At 42.2% G+C, this 23,519-nt stretch overlaps 1 protein-coding gene across 7 annotated transcripts in view; it reads left to right on the top strand.

The window, feature by feature from the left end:
• The first annotated feature begins 750 nt into the window (after nt 1-750).
• The window catches only part of LOC118793453 (LIM domain-binding protein 2), a 76,067-nt gene continuing 53,298 nt past the window's right edge, over nt 751-23,519 (top strand). For all 7 annotated transcript variants that reach the window (XM_036551639.1, XM_036551643.1, XM_036551642.1 and 4 more), the window contains exons 1-2: nt 751-1,024; nt 18,300-18,402. In XM_036551639.1, the coding sequence (XP_036407532.1) occupies nt 893-1,024; nt 18,300-18,402 (235 nt within the window). In that variant the 5' untranslated portion in view covers nt 751-892. The remainder of the gene's footprint in view (nt 1,025-18,299; nt 18,403-23,519) is intronic.

Genomic DNA, 23,519 nt, shown 5'->3' with positions numbered 1-23,519 from the left:
TCTGTTTTTATAAATAAATACTTTTGTCAAAGAATAAGACCAGCCATGAAATATCGGACTACATGCCTTATTACGCAAAAGGCTGAGGACAGTATCACTAGATTTTCCTTGTTTTCGTAGCCTGATAATTTTGTTGCCCTTTGGAACGGGTGCTTGCCCCACTTCACACTTCAGCTGAAAATAAGTGTGATGACTGGTTGTCAGCAGGAGCCGAACGAGTGGCAAATAAAGGAAACAAACAGCTGTCAAAGTTAGTTTCTTGCAGTGATACAAGTATTTTAGTTTGTTTAAAATGTCTCTTTTCAAGCATGTTTTGCTGTCTTTCCGAGTTTACCAAAAAGAAAATACTTTTGCACATATTGCCAGCTACAATGTAATTAAGAAGTGCCATTATTGGAGCCTACATCACAGTCACAGTACCTAACTTGTTAGAGTGCATGAATTGTTTAAAGCATTTCTCAACTGGTGGGGGCTGCGAGCAAAGAAACGCAGCAGTTTAAACAATCCCGCTGAAATGTTGCAGAGACGTCCCTCTCAGGACCGTCGGTCAAATTAAAACCAAAACCGTTCAATGTCTGTGTCGGTTTCCGAATTACAGTTTTCCAGTAACTCCACGGAACGGACAGGAAATGACCCTTCAACAAACTGTTGTTCTGGGAGCGAACCGCACAGCCTGAAGCCATCCAATAAGCCCCCACCCCTTCCCTCTCTGATCCCGTCCCTCCCTCTCCTGTTTTTGCAAGTGCAGCTAGCTGCTCCTTCGCAACGTGCATCCAGTGTGACTACTGATCGCTGTTCAGTGCTTGCAGTGTGCACTGAACATAACAGCCCATGTGCTCTGTATGGATGTTGAAATCGCGCAGTGTATCCTGAACCGCGGCGAGCAGACAATATGTCCAGCACACCCCACGACCCGTTCTATTCTTCCCCGTTCGGACCTTTCTATAGAAGGCACTCACCCTACATGGTACAGCCCGAGTACCGGATCTACGAGATGAATAAACGGCTTCAGTCTCGCACAGAGGTGAGTTTTTCAGTCTAAGCTGCAGATGTTTATCAAAGTGTTGAGTGCGTGGTGTTTGCGCGTGGTTCGTTGCATGTATGGCAACGCGTCCGTCGTGGTGTCACGCGTCTCTCACGTTACTTTGTATGTGTGACACTTGGTATCAGTCAATTTCTTCACATTCGCCTAAAGGTGCCAGGGTGTACGATGTCAGGCATCGCTCTGACGGTTTTGCAGAATATTTCCTAATCATAACTGTTACGGAATTTCAGAAAACATTGGTACTCCGCAATTGTAGTGGACTGCCCTGTACCGTTTGTTACCTTAACCAATCTTCTCAGTCGCGCTTGAACACCGTCATTCTAAATGGGGTTCACATGGAAGTAAAAATGATCAGGAATTTTGTAGTCGTATACATTTTAAAGGTTATTACATGATGAAAAAATGACTACTGTCATTGTCGGTGACGTTGCTCAGATAAGTTTTTTCCGCAATCTAGCGAATTATCATCTCATGCCGTTGCATTTATTTCTTATTCATAGCCTAGCAGGCTGAGAAATTGAATCAACGTGAATATGAGAAGTCATGCTTAAGTTTGAACTTGATTAAGTGATAATCAATCAGGTCAACTTGGTTCTGGCTCCAGTACCTGCATTATTTCTGGAAAAACACCAGCCTCTCCGTTACCGCTGATCTTTCATTATCTGTAGTACCTACAGCTGTGATTTGTTTCCTTTAATTGTTCTTTTAAAAAGCAGAATTAAAGATTAGCTGTGTTCTATTGATTGTCACAGCTGCCCGGGTGTGCTTAAACCTGTGTATACCTGCTTTAGCCTACCACTGAATTGTGTCGTAATGTAATATTCAATATGCTGCAAATACAACCTGATACTCTAAAATTATTTTCTACGAATCTTACGACCAATTATGATTGACAGCAGTTGTGTTAAACTCTAATGAACGATGAGTACGATCTTCAAATTCCGTCTCGATTTATATCGTAGACAACGCTTAAATTAAACTTAAACTTGATTTAAAAAAAGACCTTACTCCCCCTGTACTCATCAGGTAAATCAGCTTGTTATAACTCCTGTAATAGAATTATCAAAATGTATAAAAACAATGGATCCAATTTCCTAATACTTATATAAAATTGTAGTCTGTAGAAAAGAGCTGAGCCCAGTACATGCTAATGTTGTTTTAAAAAGACAGACTTCATTTAAAGGTGAAAAACTGTAGCCGTTGGGCATAAATGAAATCATTCAGAAGTGTAATGGGAAATGATGCCGGAGTTTACGAAAGGTCATGATTATGCACATTTTATTTGTTTTGTGACATTTCAGTCTGAAGCCTTGTTGGAAATTAAAAGTGTCACTACAGCAAGGGGTACAGGCCTTTGAACTCTCGCTTTCTCCAGGTGGATGTTTGTTTAAATATTGCTGAGGTACACAGCTAAGCAATCGCTATGTTCATCTATTCCAGGAGCATTTGAAAACTGATTCATTTTTGCTTATCAGGATTTTGAATGCTATATGTCCCTTCTCTCCTCTGGTAGGTGTGAAAATTCATGATGCTTCTAAAAAAACATTTAAAATAGTATAGATGGCATACAAGGAAACAATTGCCTCAAACAAACCAGGCACCTTCCTAATTAACCATGAAGAGGCATTGTCCGCTTTCAAATCACGTAGCGAAAGAAATTGATAAATGAATTTGTATACACTGTTTTTAAGAATCAGGATGTGTGCTAAAGAGGAATTTGAATTTAACAATAGCCACAGGTAACTAGGCTGTTGCTCCATTTTTTTCTTTTCATGTACAAGAGTAACATTATTTTGAATTTGAAGAAAATATTCCACTAATCTACAAACCTGAAAACAAAGACAACAGATTAAATGCATACTGCAGTAGCTGAGGCAAACCGCAGCAGAAGAGGTCTCTAAGACATATTGTATTAGACGCTTGCTCTAATCTCATAAATATAGTGTTGTGTTGAGTGCTTAGAGGCTTGTAAATCAGGTCACCTTAGGGATTTAAAAAAGGATCATTTGTCACTCCGATGTGTGACCTACACCAGTAAAGTCTCAGTCTGTGTGACTTCAGTAATCCAGGGAAGATCTGTGACTGGTTTATTGCCACATTTTGTGTTATAATGTGAACATGAACATGTCAACAACCTGTAGGAAAGGGATGCATGGGATATACATGGTAGGCTCATGAAGCCGACATACAGTTCACTCCCAGCGGTCCTTGGTGTCACAGCAAAAGAGGCACCCTTTCTGTGGCTTTATTTTAAGTGTTCTGAGTGGTAGCATTGTCTGGCTTGGGCAAATACATGTGGAGTAAAGATTGTGGCATGTAGTGAAAAGCATGTCCGGGCTCATTCTGATGACAGAGCACTCGCAGAATAAATGGTGAAAAGTGCAGCATTTTTCATCAATATGGTATAGACGCACATACACACTACATTGTGCCCATGATGTGTAGGGAAATATATTCTTTTCTGCTGACTTGTGAACAGGCAACTGGTTTGGAAATATGTTCTCGTGAAAAAATCCTCAGATTGAATGATACTGTGAAATTCTGATATTCTGATCAGGCTGAGTTATGGAATATACATGCAGGGGTTTGAGCAATACAGCTGGAAACTTCAGCACTGTTGGCATGTTAGCTGAGGACAAGATAGCCACAGTTAGGTGAGCAATGTCTGAGTCACTGTAGTAAAGAGAGACTAGCAGATACTGTGACTAGCACTTGGGGAGTCATACATCTCTCTGTGGGGTAATAACAGATTGACAAATTTACTGCTGAATTTGGCTTGCTCAGAGTCACATTCATGCCAAAATGAGTTTGCTGTTTGGTTATGAATACTTAGTCATGAGATAAACCTGAAAGTTTTTTTTTTTTTTTTTTTTTGCTTCAGATTCAACATATGAACATCTCTGGATAACAGTATCATCTTGTTTCCAACAACTAAATCGCATGATTATTTATTATCAGTTTCAAAGCAATTTGTAACAAGATTCACAAGTATCCAAGATGACATTCTATGAGTTGTCAAACATACTTGTAATGGCGAATATAATTTCACAAAAGACACTGCAAATGTGTTATAGGTGTGAGCAGGGTGTGAATCTCACATCATATGGAAGTAGGTTCACTGAGGTGTGGCGCACTGTAGCTTTAAGAAAACTGAAGCAGTGTTGCAGAGGTGCAATGGCAAAACATTATGAATTATTCATGAGAAGTGGTGTAAGCCCCCGAAGACTTCCACTCCCCTACATCCGTTACCAAGGCCGCATTAACTCTATGGCACACCAGCTAATGTTTTTTCTTAATCTTTTAACCAAAGAATCTGCCTGAAGTAGTATGGTTCAATAACACAATTAATTCAATACCTTTAGAAGCCAGGATGACATAGTTCACATAAACTTTCAGACAGAGCTTATGTGTTCTGTGGTATCCATTTAAATGGGCATGGATGGCCACTGCACTACATTCAGTCACCATGAACCGAGGCTGAAAAATAAAACAAATGCAAGGTTAATGAGAAACAAGATAAAAACATAGAACAGCATTCCTTTGTGTTAAGGAAAGGGTCAGGCCCTGACCATAGATGTTAGCACACAAGTGTGAAAAAAAACAGAACAATCATCCTATATGATAATCAGATCTTGCCATGTGGCGTTTGCATTGAATAAGTTGTGTGATAAAATTAAGGAAATCACAGTAATGGCAGCAACAGCCATTTTTTCCTTAACGTGTCACAATCACAGAGCATTTTTGACACTTTAATCTTATGTAAAGAGCTTTGCTGTGTCATTGTTTTTGCAGGTAAATTAAGCGTATATTACAACAGCGATGTCTGAATCTTTATGAGGACAAAAAAGGGTGTGGCCAAAAAGGCATGTCAATAAATAGGCTGTCCTGAGGGGGAGCAAAAGTAAGAAGGAAAAATGGCTAGCATCCCCCCTGTAAAATGAGATTCTACATTACTTAAACTGTGAACATAAAAACCAACACAAGTGACACATTTTGATGAATCAGTTGATTGTTTGCAATGAAATCAGCACACATTTCCACAATACACTTAAGTGTTTCATCAAAAACATTTCACCTCAGTTTTGTTTTGTTTGTTGAAGCTTAAGGAGCCGGCATCTCAATTTTGAAAAATACCGACAGAGCATATTGTTTCAAAAAATAGCTTTAAAAGGAAGAAAGTAATCGTTTGAAAATATATCGGCTCATGCGTGCTTTGTTGTATTGTATCGTCCTGTGTTGCATGAAGCCCTGACCTTACAAGGAGTAATGACAGAAATGCTTGGGTATGCCAGTTATACTCACTGCAGCTGTGCAGGTTGATAGGCAGTAATGTGATTCCTTTTTAAAGAGCAAGACAGGACAATTAGATGGTTTCTAAAATAAAAATAATTCACCTCTGAGGCTGCTTAGGTTACTTTCTCACTTATGTTAGATAGGTTTCTCCCTATCTGAAATTATTCTGTTTTGTCAAGTTTCAGGGTTAAAAAAGGCATAATGATAGAACAGTCTGCCTATAATTCAAATTCTGATAGCGCTGGTGACTGTGTAATTTGCTACTATGGGAGCATTAAGGGCAAAACTGCAAAGTAATGCTGAAATAATAAGAAACTGTTATGTCTGTGCTCGGCATTACTGTTCAGGAAATAATTTACACAAGATATCAATAACCAGGGTTTTTGGGGGCCTCACCTTTGCCGTTACCCTATTCATCTGGCTTCGAGTCATAAGGGAAGTTACGCATGGGTACTGTAACTCAGTGAGCCACATAAAAGTTAATAAACCTGTGAATAAATAATACACTGAAGGAAGAGTGTCATGAACATGCCTTGTGTTAATGGGGGAACTGGGCCTCTCTTGTGCTTTGGCAAGTGAATTTGCTCCTGTTATCGAGTAGCCGCTGCCGGCAGACAGGAAGTTAGCTGCGAGAAGGTGACCCCGGTAATCAGACAGAAACGCTCACAGGCTCGATTCTGACACCGTCACTGTTCTGGGATCACCTTAATCCCACAGCCTCTTTTCGTCTGTACCTCATACCATTATTTGGGCCCCCAAGGACATAGCTTCTGTTTTCATGGAACTGAGTGATGTATGGGGTATCATACTTTACACCTGGTTCAGAAAGCATCAAAGTATGGTGGGACAGGTCCCCCCACCCCCACCCCCCAGGACAATGTTGGCGGGGGAACAGTTCAGCCAGTTTTGAAATTCGTGACACAGTACCAGAGGCCTTAAACTCAAAAGTTATTAAATCAAAATGTTTCCTGATACGGTTTTTTGTGTTTTCTGGAAGGCCTTGGAGCACGCAGGTACTCCTTCAGCTGATGGCTTAGACACAACTCTGGCTTTATATTGTGTGCTGAAATGTGTACAGAATTTTTCTGTGGAGAAGCAAGCTTAACATGCCTGTAATATTTAAAACGCTTACATTTTGTTGTAATGTGTCTCCCTGCATTTTTCGTTTTAGTTTGGAGGTAATGAATTGGTTTTTTGTCCAGTATTAGAAATGTGTACCATTGGGTCTTTAATTGAGCAAGCAAGTCTGAAGAAAATTAAAAGGGGTTTTTCATCAGAGATTTTAGTATTGTCTCTGCCTGTGAAATATGTCAGTGTTTATGCAAGTTTTTTTTTATTATTTTAGAGCAATGAGAATGCCTTGTAGTTACCAAACAACAAAAGACCTTTTAAGGATGAAACCTCGAATGTCCCCCACGAGCAGGCCTGAGGCAACTGTGGCAGGGACTTTTCATTTGAAAGGGGGGTGTAAGGGGCAACACAAGGAAAAGGTGCACTCAGGCCTGGTTTGCTCACAGAAAATAAGCCAGCACAATACAGTGCTACAGTCTGAGAGTGCAGGAAGGAGGGTGAATAGTGAGTACGTTTGGGGGAGTGAGGATGTAATGGGTTATGGGGGTGGGGGTGATAGTGAGGGAGAAATGGAGGGAAATTGAGAGAGGTTGAAGAGCTGATTTTAGGAAAGGGGTGATCGGTAGGTTGTTTTGTGGGTGTATTCTGGGCTAGAAGGTACACTGGAAGGAGGGTGGACTCATCTATAGCTGTGAGGTTAACACATGCTCCCGAGACAGCAGTGAGTGTGCCGTCCTAGACTTTTCAGAAAGTCTAAGAATTTGCACAGCATTCTTCTGGCATCATATCTTTCCTCTTAAATTGTTCCGGTGGAATTTTGATATTGGCCTGTTTTCACGATAGAACAGAGCTGCTATACTTGTTTGACAGTGGAGTCATTAGTTGAAAGGTCACCAGTAATAAGGACAAGGGGAGAAGGAGCTGGGTGATTGGGAGGATGCAGACCAGAGATGATCCATGATTTTCTACGCTGCGGGTAGTCTCATGGAGCATGGCCATATCTGCGTTATGACTGTGTGGATCGCTACAGTTGGGATTATAGATTTTACTGTAGAAATTTGTGTGTGTGTGTGTGTGTGTGTGTGTGTGTGCGCGCGTGCATGTGGGTGTATGAGTGTGTGTGTGTGTGTGTGTGTGTGTGTGTGAGTGTGTGATTATGTGAACACACACACATGCACACAGACTAGGTTTAACATCAGAGGTACTGTTTCCAGACCGCGCAGTGTGAATTTGTTGATCCAGCGTGCGCTCAATGAGAGAGACTGCCTCTGTGCAGGGCGTGACACCTCAGTGAATGCAAATAAAAAGCAGATTAACATTCAGAGGAGGAGCCTCTGTGAGAGCTCATTAGCATACATCTCGTTAATATTCGGCGGGAGAGCAGGCCTTAAACATGTTGCCGTGAGAAGACTGTAGATAGTAAAGGGGGGGGGGACAATTGTGTTTAATAGCATTCCAGATTAATATCAGACTGCATCTAATGTGTTTGTGTACAGTGGCTTTATGTAAATTAGCAAGCATTTTTACCTCCTTTTAAAAAGAGCAATAATGGAGTATACCTAGAGCTGCTCACCAAAAATCTGATCTGAGATAAACTGACCGGTGTGCCATGTCAGTTTCACTACGTCCTGTGACAGCAAGCTGATGCAAAGCCCTTGACTGGGGGCAGTTTCAGTGGTTATTTATTTGTATATACATTCACTGGGGTTTGGAATTTAACTGTACAAAATGGGGTATTTTCAGTTTGCCTGTGGAAAATGCTTTGATTCCTAAAAGTTCCTGTATAACAATTTGAAATGTGATCAATAAGTAACAAAAGGTGTGCATGTGAACACACCACATAGTATCTTTACTGTATGTAGAGGTGAATAAAAACGTAATATTTTTGCAGTCCAATTTTTTTTGTGATCCAAATAGGTTATATGATGTCTCATTTTGGTATCATACAAAAACAACATACAGTATTCTTAATTGGTTTGTGGAATACACAGAAATTTTGATTGCAGATTTTCACCTGATATGTCAGTTCAGCTCATAATAAATGAAGACTCCTGAGGTGCATACAATGCTTACACCAAATTTCCATCAGTAAGGGTGAGAGAGTTGATCAGCAAGATTGTGAGTGCAAGTGATGAAATAAAACCGTTGTTGAACCGGTCTTGTTACTGCTATCCCTGGCCATTGAGGTAAGATCCTATTATATTTCCAGTATCAGATATTCTCTCTCCCCAAAGGTTTAACTACTCTTGTTTTAATCTGCATTTCCGTACCTATCAGTGTATATAATGGAACAGATTATGGCTCTTGACTTTGTAGAGATTGCAATGTTGTTTGCGGTCTCAGAGGAGTGCCAGTGTCTTTACAGAGCACTCCTTGTGATCCACACAGTGAAAATTGTTTCAAGTAATTTGGAATCTTTTCTTGCTTTCTTAGCATTCAGTTATCTTCCCTTTTGTCGGATATTTTTTATATCAACCTCTGTGAGCAACACCGTAATCATTGTTGCGTGCACCTCATAAAACTCATCCAGTGCTTCCAGCTCCGGCTTTGCTGCTGGATATGTTGTGCACCCAAGGTGTGGTTCATTTGCTTCGGGTTCTAGAAGGCCGCTCTGTCGTCCAGTCTGGAAGCCAAGTCTGGAGGTGAAGTCTGGATGTGCGGATGTCAACATTCCCTGCCAAATGAGGAAAGCAAGGCTACCACGCCGTTGCTTTAAATATGAAATTGGTGATCGATCCGGCTCGAGCTAAGGGGCATGCCGCCTGCTCGGACCCGCTGTAAAACCCAAGGCCCCCCCACCCCCCCAACGTTCCTCTTCCACCATCCTGCACTGGCTCCCCTTGCGGTGCTTTTGTCCTCTGCTGTAATCTGCGCCGCTAACCTCACTCAGCCATGCCTGTTCACATGAACGCGGCCTGCCGGAAATGGATCCGCCGAGGTGTAGTATCGGTGCGTGGTTCCTGGCTCGCCACTGAGCGGCCTGATCTTATAGCAGCGCTGGTAATATGGACAGGCGGGCATTAGCAGCGATGCACTTACTGCAGATCGATAAACGGCGTATCAGCTCCCGGCCGGATAGAGGATGTTGCTGGGGCAGAGCATGATTCGACACATTAGACTGAAACAAAAAAAATACATGCCAAACAATAAGGAGCGGGGCCGGCCCTCAGGAAACTGGAACAATGCTTCCACCTTTTTCCTGCGAGTTTCCCACAGTTCCTTCCAGGCTACGGTGCTGCACTGATAACAGATAGGAGAGACGATTCCCGATTCCATTTACGTCTCTGTTTTGTCAGCACGCGAATCAGAAATAGCTTCTCGTGTTTGAATTCGCTGGGCACGACAGACCGTTATGAGAATTGCCAAGTGGCGTGACCGTTTTTTTTTTTTTTTGGAGGGTTTTTTTTTTTTTTTTTGCAAGGCACAAATTCAGAGTCACGTTGATTGTGTAGCACGTGGTGTGCAGTTACTAGTGGGTCTTGCGTCCAAGTTGTGCATGGTGTAGCTTTCGATTTGTAGTGCACAGCAACATCTCATGATTGCTCAGCTTTCATGGGCCTGACTGTAAGTTGATTTTATCAGCTACCCCAAATCTCAGCAGTCTGGGGCAGTTGAGTCTCTAGTTTCTTTCACTGATATTGTGTAGGATTATGAATATGCAAGATATTATTGAGATATGTCATTGATTAAATATAAGCCCCAAGGTAACCCAGTAATTAGCTCAGTGTTTTATCATAAGTAATAACTTATGGAATGTTGGTGGAATGATTTATACTGTTAGTTCCTTTGTATTTAGAAATGAACAGGGAATAGATTTCTATCAAGAAAGTGCAAAATTGTGGTGATTTATAAATTATAATGATTTAGAATTGATCTCATTGAGGGCATTGGCCAGGGTACTACATCTATTTCTATTGAGAATTTAGCCCATTCATTAACTGCTGGAACTATGGCATGAATTCCCTTCGTTTGACAGTTAGAAAAAGAGCAAGGCTTGACTGTTTAAGCTGCCGTTACTCTGCATACCTCATTTGAAAGTCTCAATGTGACACTTCTCCCATTTGACTAGGATTTAAGGAGAGTGTAAATGATTGATTTGTTTACAGAGAACACCTGATGCACTAAAGCCCACGTTCGTCCGGTTCCGACATTTGGGGCACCACAACATGGGACTGTCACATGCCACTAACATGCTTCCACGTCAGTCATCCTCTCCAAAAGTCTCCTCAAAAAGATCAGGAGCCATAAATGTGGTTCGGCAGCATTCCCCTGATCATTCACTCAAAGAAATGCCACCGTATGATTCGGAATAGCCTTTAAGGTGACAAAGGGGATTTTTTTCTCTAAAAAAAATACTATATTATTATTAGTGAACAACGGAGATGATACAGAATTGAGGATGCTGAATGGCTTTGGGAACCAAAAAATGTCCTGACATTTGAAAAGGTTCATGGAGGTCTTAATTTTGCCTGAAGAACAAGCCATCTTAAATTTTACTGTGCGCTTTGAATGAATCATCCCCGTGAATTAAGAAAAACGAACTGGATAGACCTCAGTTTCAAGAACAGATGAAAAGCTGTTGCATTTTACTTTTTTGTAATACATTTTGCAGTATTTATTTATTTTTGAGTTAATGGGTAAAGGAGTTGTAGTGGTGTTGTTGAAAATGAAGGTGAATCTACTTTGTGATTGAATTTCTCCGAAAGCAAGCAATACAAGACTACTCTTAGTCTTCACTGACTTGGATAACATCCCTGGAATTTTCCACAAATTCAGCTGCTCTGTGTTTGGTCTCATATTATCACAATATCCAGTGGGTATGTCACAGGACTTAAAGGATTGAATGAATCTGAATATGTGTAAATGTATTACATTGTAAACAAGCATTGGCATTTTTTGTCTAAAAGTCAAGTCAGGGGAGTGTTTCTTGTCACTTTTTGTATTTAATTAATTCTGAGCTAAGATAAGGGAGCTAATTAAAACTGTATGAAGGAACAACAAAATTTAGTGAAAACAGGGTGCTTAGGTACACTCCTGCTCGCCTTAGCCCATGTTTTAAGGATAGCACTTGATAGCAGACCTTAGACTAAAAAAGGCTTTGTTTATTTCACTTGTTTAGTAATGAATATTAATGTTGGTGAAACTTTATAGTCCTGTGGTGTCACCTTCCAACACTCTGAAGCATGAAGTGGCGGTTTCATCTGGAGCAGTACAGTAGAAACTGAATCAATCCTCTGACCCACATGGCAGTCCCAAATTGCAAGCCCTGCTGCAACAATGGTTTTAAAATGGCATACAAATTTCATCATTCAGAAGGGCTACCTGTATCAGTAATTTCAAGGACAGTTATACCAACTGACTGCCTGATATGTAGTGGATTGACATCAAAGATGACAATTTTGATGACAAAATGAATAAAATAGCATACAGTTTAAGGAATGCCTTTTACCTCTGACACTGAATGTACTCTCAAAAATCCAAGACGCACAGCCCTGGAATAATGGCATTAACTCTGAAAACTAAATATCAGTATCATTGTCTCATTTAATACACTGTCATTTGGAATGTGGAGACAACTGCTCTTGAGAGTTTTTTTTCAGGTGAGCCGCAGAAGCGGATCTGCGAAACATCTGTGACGTCGCCCCCACAGTCAGTCTGGGAGAGAGCGCTGCCGCGAATAGCTACAGCGCTGTTTCCCGCGTCTGATCAATCGCCAAGACCTTAGGGAACGACTCCCCTGACCTGTGATGCAATACCGCTTTCCCGCACATAACGCGTCCAAAATTGCTGGCTGACGAGACGGCATCATTATCTGTGGCCAGGGGTGCCATCGGCTTGCTGCGCCCCAGAGTCACCATTCTGTGGATGGTGCAAATCCGATATACCATGATGTAGATTATGTCCGGAGCTTCACTGCAATAAGGCAAGCTAACACGTAGCTCGCTCTGGCCTGCGGTGTGTGGAGAAGGAGCACTCGAGTTGAGCCACTGTGAATTGCATGAAAAGGAAGCGTGGAGTGCACCTGACATTGTGTGCCCTCTACATCTGCCTGGAAATGGTGAAGACATAATAATGAGAGCCAGGACAGAGCTGCTTTTAACTAAGAATGTAATTGCTTAGTCCTAATGTGGCACAACGCACTGTACATTAAAGCGTCCTTGCCTTTTGAGGCATCGCCATTGTTGTTTTTTAATTGTAATGTTTTTCAACTCTCGAGGGAAAGACAGGCAGGCGGTACATCGGCTCCAGCTTTCATACATTGCTTTTTCTTTTACAGCTTCATATTCGTATTTTTTCAAGGCTTGAATATGATGTTGACATTGTTTTGAGCGTCTTGCACAAACAGGGCTTTGTCATCACCGCCTGTTTACTTAAGAGTGGACTGACATGTTTTTCTTTGCTATGCGTTTCAGAGTAACTACTTGCGTCGCTAGCACCATGCAACTGGATGCAGCAAATCACTAGCCTAGCTTTCGTAGCAGTGTGTTTTTGACAGAGGGTACATGTCTGGTGTTGCTTGCCTGTGCTTTGGGGTGGAGCTTTGGGGTTACAAAGCAAGATGCTTATATTAATTGCCCACATAACTGTGCGTTCCAGGAGTTCTATAACTTTCTCTGTTATACGTTGGCATCTGTACTCAACCTGACATATTTTATCTTCTTGAGCATTGTTTATTCTATCTTATTGTTTAAAGTAAGCAGTCTTATTATCTGTCTTATTGTTTGAAGTACACCTTTGCCACACTCTCTCTCACGCACACACACAAGTTCGCACGCACACGCGTGCACACACACACACACACACACACATACGGATGCCTCTCACTCGCTCGTGATAGAATCTTAAGAGAAATCCCAGGTGGGACATCGAGAAACCGCCACTCAATATTGACATTGAGCAGTGTGGCTTATTTAGCCCTCAGTGAAGCAGGTATCGTCAAGAAGGAGTTACAATTATTTACTCCCGAGCCACAAGGCTGCAGTCCCTCAAATCCTGTGGATCCAACATAAATCCTCCCAGCTGTCTCACTGTTATCCTTATGAGAACAGGCATTGACACATTGATAAATCCCTTTGACAAGGGTGATATGTAAAAATCAATATCACTTTATCAGCTGGGCTGCCACAGACAAGCATGTTAGTTCACCTGAGGTCCCACCGTGTGGTAATTTGCTGTGGCGTCTTACAAAGACTGCTTCAGCTCACTGTTACATATTGGCCATATTAGATTGTATTTTTCTGAGGGAAGAGCTGAATGAATTAAGGCTAGAGCACAGGATTTGGCATGCTTTGCCCAGAGTGTAAGAGGATAATGGGTGTTAAAGGAAGCAACGCTGTCGGGGCATATTGAAGAGGAAAAAATTGACACTTTTATATTTCTTTCAGCTCTTTAGTATCCTGAATTAATTTGGAAATTTGGAAGTTTCAGTTTTGTAATTTTTCATGTAAATGAATGTGGTATATTTCAACACCATTGCAACAGCTTAAAAGAAATAATTTGTTTTCTCTTGTAATTTCTTTCAAAAGATTGCCTCAGGTTGCACTGATTGAAGACACCTTTACTGGCTATTGTTTCCTTAGCTGGTGTTAGAAAATATCCTCTCTGCAAGCACTGTTACCTCAGGAAGGCTACTGTACATTGCCAGATTTGCCAAAAAATGTCTAGTTGTGCTAAAAAAGGTAAATACTCTAAAAATGCCAAGAGTATAGACGCCAAAATCATTCTCCTCTGGGCTGTGAAGGAGTTGCTTAATTAGTTACATTACCGCTGTGCTGTACATTGTATGGAATCACTGTTCTCTTCACTTCCTGTCTTAATGCTTGGACAACAGAACAGGGGCCCAAACAATGTGTTTCGGTGTAGCTGTACACGAGAATCGCCACAGCTGTTTCTCGCCATAATCGCTACTGTCGAGCGAGAGTACACGATCGGTTCTCTGTGCCACAGGTCCTGTCTGGAAGGAAACGATTAGAAAATCACAGCGAGCTGTCACACCGGTAACACGACGCAGAGTTTTAATTTGCCTCGCGTGACCTTTTCCTCAGAAGTGCTCATTCGGGGGTGGGACGTTTTCGCAATATTGCAGTCGTGACGCCCGTCACTCGGGACAGGGCGCCTTCCGCTCGACGTGAGGTGTCACTGTCATACGATTTTTATGTCAGATTGTATCATTTTGTGGGTGACGGGAAGCCATCCGGCCCGTGAGACGGGGACTCAGCTGCGCTGAAGGTTATTGGCGCCTGCATGGTAAACAAAGGTTATCCTGGGAGCGAGTTATTTTCTGCTTGAGGGATTTCCCCGAAGCCGGATGGCTGGGCCGCCGCCGCATGTCACAGAGCGCGAGCGTCCTCTTCCTGGAAGCGGGGTTGTTTTCAAAAGATTTTTTTTTTGTTTTCAGGTTACCGGCCGCGCTTGGATCGAGTTCACCTATAGGTCAGATAAGCTAGAATTCTTGCAGGTGAATTTGGTGAAGTAATTCATACTTTTCGATGGTAGAACTTCAGATGATGTTTTTATGGTTTCCGTGATCCTTCCATTTGTGGATTTCGAGGCTTGCACTGTAGGATTTTTGTCGCCATATGTCACTGCGCTTCCTTCCTGTCCAAGTGTTAAGACCGAAACCTTTTCTCTGACCTGTGGAAGAGGTGATGTCGGAAAGTGTATTTGTACGTTTGTGCATGTGTGTGTTTGTCTGTGTATATGCTTGTGTGTATGTCTGTATGTGCATGTCTGTGTCTGTCCGTTTGTGTGTGTGTGTGTGTGTGTGTGTGTGTATATTGTATGTGTGCATGTGTTTGGCATGTGTAGTGTTGAGACAGCTTCATACTGACAGGGAACACAGGTCAGCTGCTGAAGTAAGGCAATCCAAGCCAGCGAGCATCACAGACGTTGACCCCAGTATCGGAAATGTGTCTCTGCAATGAAACCAAAGCATTGAGCCATCCCACTGTGTGGATTTCACCTGCTGAAAGAGAAATTTTGGATTTGAAGACCTGTGGCAGAACAAAGGTCATTCAAGTACTCCAGTGCATCACATTGAATTGATCAAATGTGTTTAAAAAAAAAAAAAAGATTCTTGTAGAGCCATGCTGTGTGTGTGTTATGAGAGGTGGTACGGCAGAGGTTTATTTTTGTGAACAAAATAAAAAATGTTTCAGTATTTGCATTTTTTGTTTGTCATTGTGTGATGATTTGCTTTCTCTGAAATATGTTTGCAGTAGGAAATCTGGGAAAAAACAAAGTGTTTATAATATTCAATTAGCAAAAAGTAATATACCTTTAGTATGACTGTTTGTTGTAGACTGCTTGATTTCATGTTCAAATGAGGGAAAGTGAACTGTTCTGTAGTCATACTAAAAAAAAAATACTAAAAACAGGAAAAAATATATAGTTCTGTATGTAGTTAGTTAGTATGTTTCATTAGTACGTGGTGGTGGGGACTTGTGTCATCAGACAGCGGGATTTTCTGCAGAGGTCGCGGAGGCTGCCGAGTCCCTCTCCGCCGTTTAATCGTGACCCCGGCTGACAGCCTGAACCAATCCGGTCACATTCGCCCCCTCAGACCGAGCCTGACTATTGTGGTCAATTATCCAGTGTCGGAGTCCTGCTGTGTTCGACATTAATGCATCAGAGCCGCCCGCTGCTTTCCTGGCTCAGGTCCCTGAATCCTGTGCTCTGGTGTGGGCTTTAATGCAGCTCCACAGTTCTTGGGGACTATGCCATCGTTATGTACAAACGTACTGCCTATTTCTTTGAACACTTACTCCTTTTATCATACCTGGATCACATTTAACTCACTTTTCACTACCCTTGATCAAGTATAAGTAAGACATCAGTGGTGTGTGTGGTTTTATATTGTAAATGTGCAGTGAAGACTATGCCTCTTTAAATGAATTGATCTGTGAAATTGATTCAACTGGATGTATTCACTGCCTTCCTCAGCAAGTCACTGCATTTGTGGCATTGCTGAAGGTGCAGTAGGTGGCGTGGCAGATAGGGGGCGCCCCAAGAGCTCCACCAGGCCTGCCTTCATTACGCACAACAGCGCGTCTAGTGATAGCCTGCTCTGCTAGTGGTGCACAGGAGAGCTGACGCCCCTACAGAAAGCGATATGGACAAACATTCAACTGCACAGAACCTGCCTCACTGTATCAACATCGTTTGTCAGGGCATCGCATTCGCTCACACATGAGGGCATGTGCTACAGCCAGACAACCACCGTGTAAAGTACTTCTCCTATTAATGGAGCACTTTTGTTACCTTGTCACAGCCTGTGACTCGTGATAGGAGAGCAGCCATTGGTTTGTGTAAGAACAGTAGTACAGCAAAATGGTTAGCATGTGAGAGTAATAGATACTGTTGGAGGAGGGGCCATTTTTCCTTGCTGTGAGGCATTTACCGATTAAAACCAAATGAGATGAGGTGGTTCTGTTGCTGCTACTGTATCATGCGAGCACAGTCACTGTCACCCATGCTTGCTTAAGTGACGACGCATCATGCTGTTTATTCAAATTCATGTGGACTACCTGTGCATGTGGAACAAGGCTTTTTCTGAGGTCCTCTTTAAATGTTTAACATAGTTTTTTTCCTTTAATAAAGACAGCATCTCCTCCATTACTAATAAGTGATTGACAGATGTACTGAAAGCCATTGAGAACAGTATTGTAATTGCTATGGGCCTTTATCATAACTTATAGTAATGAGTATAAGCAGTTATTACCAAGCTATTAAATTCTCACACATCAATTCTTACACGCCTCAAGCTCTGCAGTCCCTGAAATCGATGAGCTGTTGTGTCACTCAAGAATCAGATCATTACTAAGGATCAATTGTAAAATGTAATGCATGCTTGAATATGTTGCTTATCGTTATCCATTTTGGTAAGATTGAAGCTCTCCCTAGGTTTTCATACATCTGCACATTTTGTGCCCTTTCCTAGAGCGGTCTGGAGGAATTGTGGGATGGATGTGTAGCCCAGCGCACATAAAGACTTTATGACCCCGTCTGTTCCCGGCGAAAAGACTGTAATTCAGGGCAGTGTAGGTTTGGGTGCAGACGGTATACCTCTAATGTGACCACAAACGGCTGCCCCATGCACGTTTTTCATAGGAAACTCAGTGAAATTGTCATATAGGTGTGTTTGTTGAAAAATACTTGTAGTGAATGTCAGTCATAAGCTGAAGAACAGAGCAAGTGTTGTTGCACATAGTCTAGACTACAAATAGTCTTGACCTATTGTACCGTGCTTGTCAGGGTCGTTCAGAAAGGTATTCACTCACATTTCCCTGTAAGAGAATAAAAAATTGTACTGTATCATGGGTCTGTACTGTATCACAGCACATCTTACATCCTGGGATGTGACAGTATGTTTCTCTTGGTACTCCTCTTTTGCACTGGGCTAAATACTGTTTGCTTTGACTACATTTTCATATTGGAAAATGGCTCATTACAGTACGCTTGAAAAAATTCGCCGGCCACAGAAGTGTTGATATAATTTCCCCACAGTTGGCACAAAAGATATGATATGTTTCACAATGCTTAATTCTGCCATCCTGTTTGTATTTACTCTCTTATTGTACTTATATTGGCTGCATGGAGACGTTTGATGGTTTTGCTTGTTTTCAGTAACTAAGGGCTGTTGACACCAAGGTCCACATTCAGTCTGACCATAATACACTGGAGTCATGAATTCAAGCAAGAGTTCATTTTTGAGACCTGAGGTTTAGCCATTACTGAAATCAATGGAACATGCTGTGCAGAGAACCACAAGAAATGCAACACTTGCTTAAAGTCATTACTCAAAGATGGTGGATCTAGTGTAGGCAAGATGAGCTAGATATCTGAACTGGTATCCATACGTGTGATTGACACTTCTTGTCTTCCATTTCAGGAGAGTGACAACCTCTGGTGGGATGCCTTTTCTACCGAGTTTTTCGAAGATGACGCCACATTAACGCTGTCATTCTGCTTGGAGGACGGACCAAAGAGATACAGTAAGGGTCGAAACACATCTGTGCCTGCTTTAGGATCCAGATTTTCAATTTGTCTCATGTGACCTTTTGCTCTGAGATTTGCCTGGTTTAGGATCCAGATTTTAGCATAGGCAACTGCTAATCTTGTTTTACTTCATGGTGTGCAACCAGTCATCAGAACTCACGTGTGCATCTGTGACAGCTCTCTTTGCCCACTGCTTATGTGTCAGAAGTGATTTTCCCTGTATTTAAAATTTAGTAGAAGCAAGATATGAAAAAGATTTTGGTCTCATAAATCTATCAATATAGCTCATTTTACAATCACACATACCTTAATGGGGTTCATAAACATAATCAACCATAATTGCTTAAAAGTTTGAAATTTACTGCACACTTAGAGGTAAGCCATAATGGACAACTGTGAAAGACTTCATCCTAACATTCTCCTTAAAAACGGATCAAATCCACAGTGAAAAATAGTCGTACCACCCTATAATTCTCTCCTGCTGGATGTAGTTGACTGGGGGTTTTCCTGGTTTCGTGGCCAGATTCTCAATCAAGGTCTCTCAAATTGGCAACCTTTGTTTACTTTTTAGCTAAATAAATCACTCATAATTGAACCTGAGCTGATGTGTGTTGAGCATTCCAACACAAAATGGCTGCCCATGAAGGTGCTTCTTATCGGTAGCGGTTGAGGCGAGTCAGTCCAACCAAGTGCTGTGATATGCATGAACGACACAATATAAGGTGGACTTTGTCACTGACAGATCTCGTACTACAGAGAACATAAATAAAAATGTATGTTGTAACTAGAAGGTTGCAGGTTTGAATCTGACCTTCTGCAAATACTCAAATTACTACAAGATACTACAAGAAAAGGGATCAGATGTGTGTAATTCTCCTGAGAGAGGGGAGGCACAGAGGGATTAAGAGGTTCTCAAAGGATGGCGCTATCCTCATCAAGCGGAGTGCTGGTTTTTCTCCATCCTTGTATGTACATATGTGTATTTTTGTTTTCCTTTTCTGCCCTTACGAGCGGCACTGCCAGATCTGCTGGAGCGCCAGCCGTTTGGCAGCCCGGCTCCTAACAGGATAGGCTCTTCATGCTTTCTGCTCACGCCGGAGCCGTGGCGCTACCAGTACACCATATCTGCCCCTTTTTTTTTTCTTCCCCTTTTCTGTTTTTTTTTCACACGCGCTGTAGATTTTGCCAAGGTGATTACGTCTCAGAATGGAGAGGGCAAAAGGGATCAAACCGCCGCGGGGCGTGTGCGCGGCTCCGCGCTCAGATTACGCCGCTTTCGGATTGTTGGGAGCGTTTTTGTGTGGCTTGATAAAAAGGCCCCCTTTCCAAGCTCGGCCAAGCCTAGATGAGGCAAACACAACAGGCTGAATTCATCATGGTCTAGCAACTGTCAGTAGGAAAAAAAAAAAATCTGTTTTCAATGCAGCACACTCCGAATTCTGGCTGGTATTTTTCCTCTACCCCTCATCCTCTTATTGTGATACATTTCTTGTGAAAAAATACCGCATGGGCATCTGACGTAAGCCTGGATGAACTGGATGTTGACATCTATTCATCAAAGGAACTGGGGGTCCTGTTACTGGAAACTAGGGTTGCTTGTGTTCTAGGAGAAAACAACCTCCAGATCAAGGAAACGTTGACACATTGCTAATTGAAGTTTCGTAGCCTTAGGTTTTACCTCTCTTTCCTTGGACTGGTGTCACATTTCACACCACTCCTTCGTGTTCCCTAACAAACCGTGCATACGCAGAACAACAGTGGCACAGTCAGTTGCTACAAATGATCTGATAGTAATTAGCTTTATTATTAGGCTTTCTTCAGATTTAAATGAGAAGTGAAACAATTACCATTTTCTAAATTGTGTAATATTTTTCCGTGCCAAGGCAGCAAATATGATGTCAGTGAAGACAGAGCGGACGTGAACAATGAAGCCAGGCAAAATGATGGAAGTAGTTCGGTAGTTTGTGACCCAGTAGGTCATCTCTAATCTGTAAATTAGATTTTAAATCTCAGTGGAGTTGTCTGGCAAAATAAAGGATAAATTACTAAATAATATCAAAAAATTAAAAATTCAAGTCAGGGTGCACCTTTTTGCAGGTTTTTTAAATCTCTCGATCGCACGTCAGGGCAGGTTTTTCAGTGACGGGAGGTTTTTTTTTTTCACGCCTCGCCTTCATCCGATGATTGAAACGTCATGGGCTGTATTTGGCAGGGCCCCGCTGCCCTCCCCCAGCCATGCGGAACGTGCATCCTGCTGGCCAAAGCCAGGAGCGCGGCCTCCATATTCAAATCGCTCCCATCATCTCGGTACAAACCTCGGCTCAAGCGTGCGAAACGTCTGACACTGAATTCCAAATGAGCTCATTTCCACCACCTTTCCGCCACCTCGCTTTGTACCGCTAATATATTTCGAGCTGCCACGCCGGAGATGTCTCGGTTTCTTGAAGTGGTCCATCAGCGGCGTAACCGTGTGTTGCGAGGGAACATTTATGACATCATTTTATTGTACATATATATACCCTGGCTATGGAAATGTGTATTCACTTTGTGAGTTCTTCTGGAATGTGTGGCAGAAAGGTAAGCGGCTGCAGTACAGCAGAAGGTAGTCATACTTGCCATGACTCAGTTTGTTAGCATGGGAGGATGCGGAGAAGTCCGACCTGTCAGTTTTTTGAAAGTACCCTTTTTTCCTTGGAGAGAGAAATTCAGCTTTACAATGACTCACACTCAGCAGAAAATTCCAAACTGCTGCATACTTTTAGGCCCATTCACCCCCCCCCCCCCCCCCCGCTCAATTCATGACTAAAATGAAAACCCAGGAATGAATGTGAGCCTATAGCACAATAGTGGTTAGCGTTCGCCGTAAGCTGTGGACTTCACTTCCCATCAGCCCCCCTCTGTGATGCAGTTTGCCTATTGATCCTGGTCCAGCCGTTGTGACTGTGGGTGGTGCTTAGTTGCAAGCACTGTAAGTAGCAAGAATCAAAGCTTTTCCTCAGGTTTCTTGCTTCTCCCACACTTTGAGTGCAGGGTTGTAGGAGTAACTCTACATAAACGGGGGGGGAGAGATGTGGCCGACAGCAGCAGTGAGGCCTGACGCAGTCTAGTTTTCAGTGTATGTAACCCACAGATGGGCACTCTCCATGAATCTCACAGAGGAGAGTCCTATTGTAACAGTGTACTTTAACAGAGTGCACTTGAACCACTCAGAATAAAATGTGAATCTAATTGATTTGTACTTTATAAGCGGCCTGGGCTTGTTGTTTTATCTCAGATACATTGCATGGCAGCTGACAGGCCCACAGTGGAATCTGAAGGCGGAGCGGTTGTAACGTTGCTAGATAAGACAGGGCGCTTTGTTACCCCCGACCCATCTGGCAGGTGTCCGTGTTCCGTCAGCCACGGGGGCTGATGTAAAACAGCGAGGCCCCGTCTCGTCTTCCCGCGTCCTTCACTCCGAGGTCTGCGGCACTCCCGCGAGAGATTAGCGTTCGTTATACGCCATCTCCGCCAGAGTGGCTGAGAGCTTCGCCCCGTCGCCGCGGCGGTATCTGCTGATCTGCTGTGATTAGGGTCAGGCCGCTTGTCACATCTCGGATTCCGCGGTTATGTCATCGCGCGGGAAGACACGCATAGGTGAGGGCAGGACGAATTAAGATATCAGCCTCGCTGGTGAAAATTGCCTTTCACAAAGGGGGGAACGGGGCCTTTCAAAGGAGTGTCACACATTCTTAACCAAGCTTTTGGTCTTGAATTTTTAAGTCTCTAACAAGTCTTTGTCAGATACATGCATTCCCATGATGCAGTATTCCCATTGTCAGTAAGCCGTGACAAAATAAGGAATGAAAACCAAATGTAACTAGGAATGTAAAAAACCTCCTCCAAGTTAAACAACAAGCAGTGAAATAAAGTATTGTCAATCAATACAATATAGTCTGCATCTTTTCATAAATAGAACTATATTTCATATCATTACAAATCTCAGTTGGAGATTGAGACTTGATTTCCTATTCTCCAAATGTATCACTGCTTTGTTGCATGCCTGAGAGGTCAGCAGTCCTACGAGGAGTAAATCATGCAAACTGTATAACATAAATATTGTAATACCAAAGTAGGGCTTGAATATACAGGAGCAGATTCACAAAATATTTTTCCTCCAGCATAATAAACATCAGGGTATGCCAAGAGTAGCCATTTTTCAAATGGGTATGGATATTCTTTTAGCAACAGGCCCTGCAAGCATCTGGGGTATTTGTTTTTCTTCATTTTGTTGTTGGCAGCATATGTGTGCCCATTACAGTGTCAATTAATTCTCCCCTGTTGATGTTAATTGTCAGTTAAAAACAGCTGCTTGTTTCCTTTGGTATTACATGTCAGTCTCGTATAGCACTTAATTGGTGAGCAAAACCAACCAAAGCAAAACAAAAAACTTATACAAACAAACTGTAAACTGTTATTTGAGCAATGAGATAATACTTGCCCTCCACATGCAAATCATAGTGAGGAACACACATTGTAAATCAGGTTTGAAATGACAGAATCAACTATAACAAAATATTGTTACTATTGAGATGCCATAAACGTGTCTTTAGACATATCTTATAGTTCATTTGTCACTCTGACCATGATCATATTGTGGTTTTTTGTGTTGACCCCTAAAAGGCTTTGCCAATGCAGCCTTGCACTGTGTATATACAGCTTTTGGGTTGCACAGTGTGTCAAGTAACCACATCGGCCAGGCTGAACTACAGTTCACTTTGTGGGCATAACACAGTTGCTTTGAAAAGATTTATAGTCCCTTCAGTGGGTGTAGACTTCGTGGGGTTAAGCTTCGTCCAGTTTCATTTTGTGAATAATTCTTTTATTTCCTGCAGACCTATGAAGGGCTGCTTTCACTATGACTGATGTTATAGCACAAAAACAAAGCACTCGTTAGAAAGGGAGGAAACTGCTCATTTTCAAAATAATCAGTGCATACGGATATGTCTGACAACAATGGCAGAGGTGTGGTCCAACTATTCATCCTGTGCAATAATTCACCTCCACAATATTCAGATTTGTTTATTTTTAGCGGCGGTGAAGTTCTCAGCGAGGAGAACAGCACCACCTGTCC

This window comes from Megalops cyprinoides, chromosome 18, assembly GCF_013368585.1.
Source record: "Megalops cyprinoides isolate fMegCyp1 chromosome 18, fMegCyp1.pri, whole genome shotgun sequence".
Classification (NCBI taxonomy): Eukaryota; Metazoa; Chordata; class Actinopteri; order Elopiformes; family Megalopidae; genus Megalops; species Megalops cyprinoides.
The sequence above is the reverse complement of the archived record's forward strand: the minus strand, read 5'-3'. Positions and strand labels throughout refer to the sequence as shown.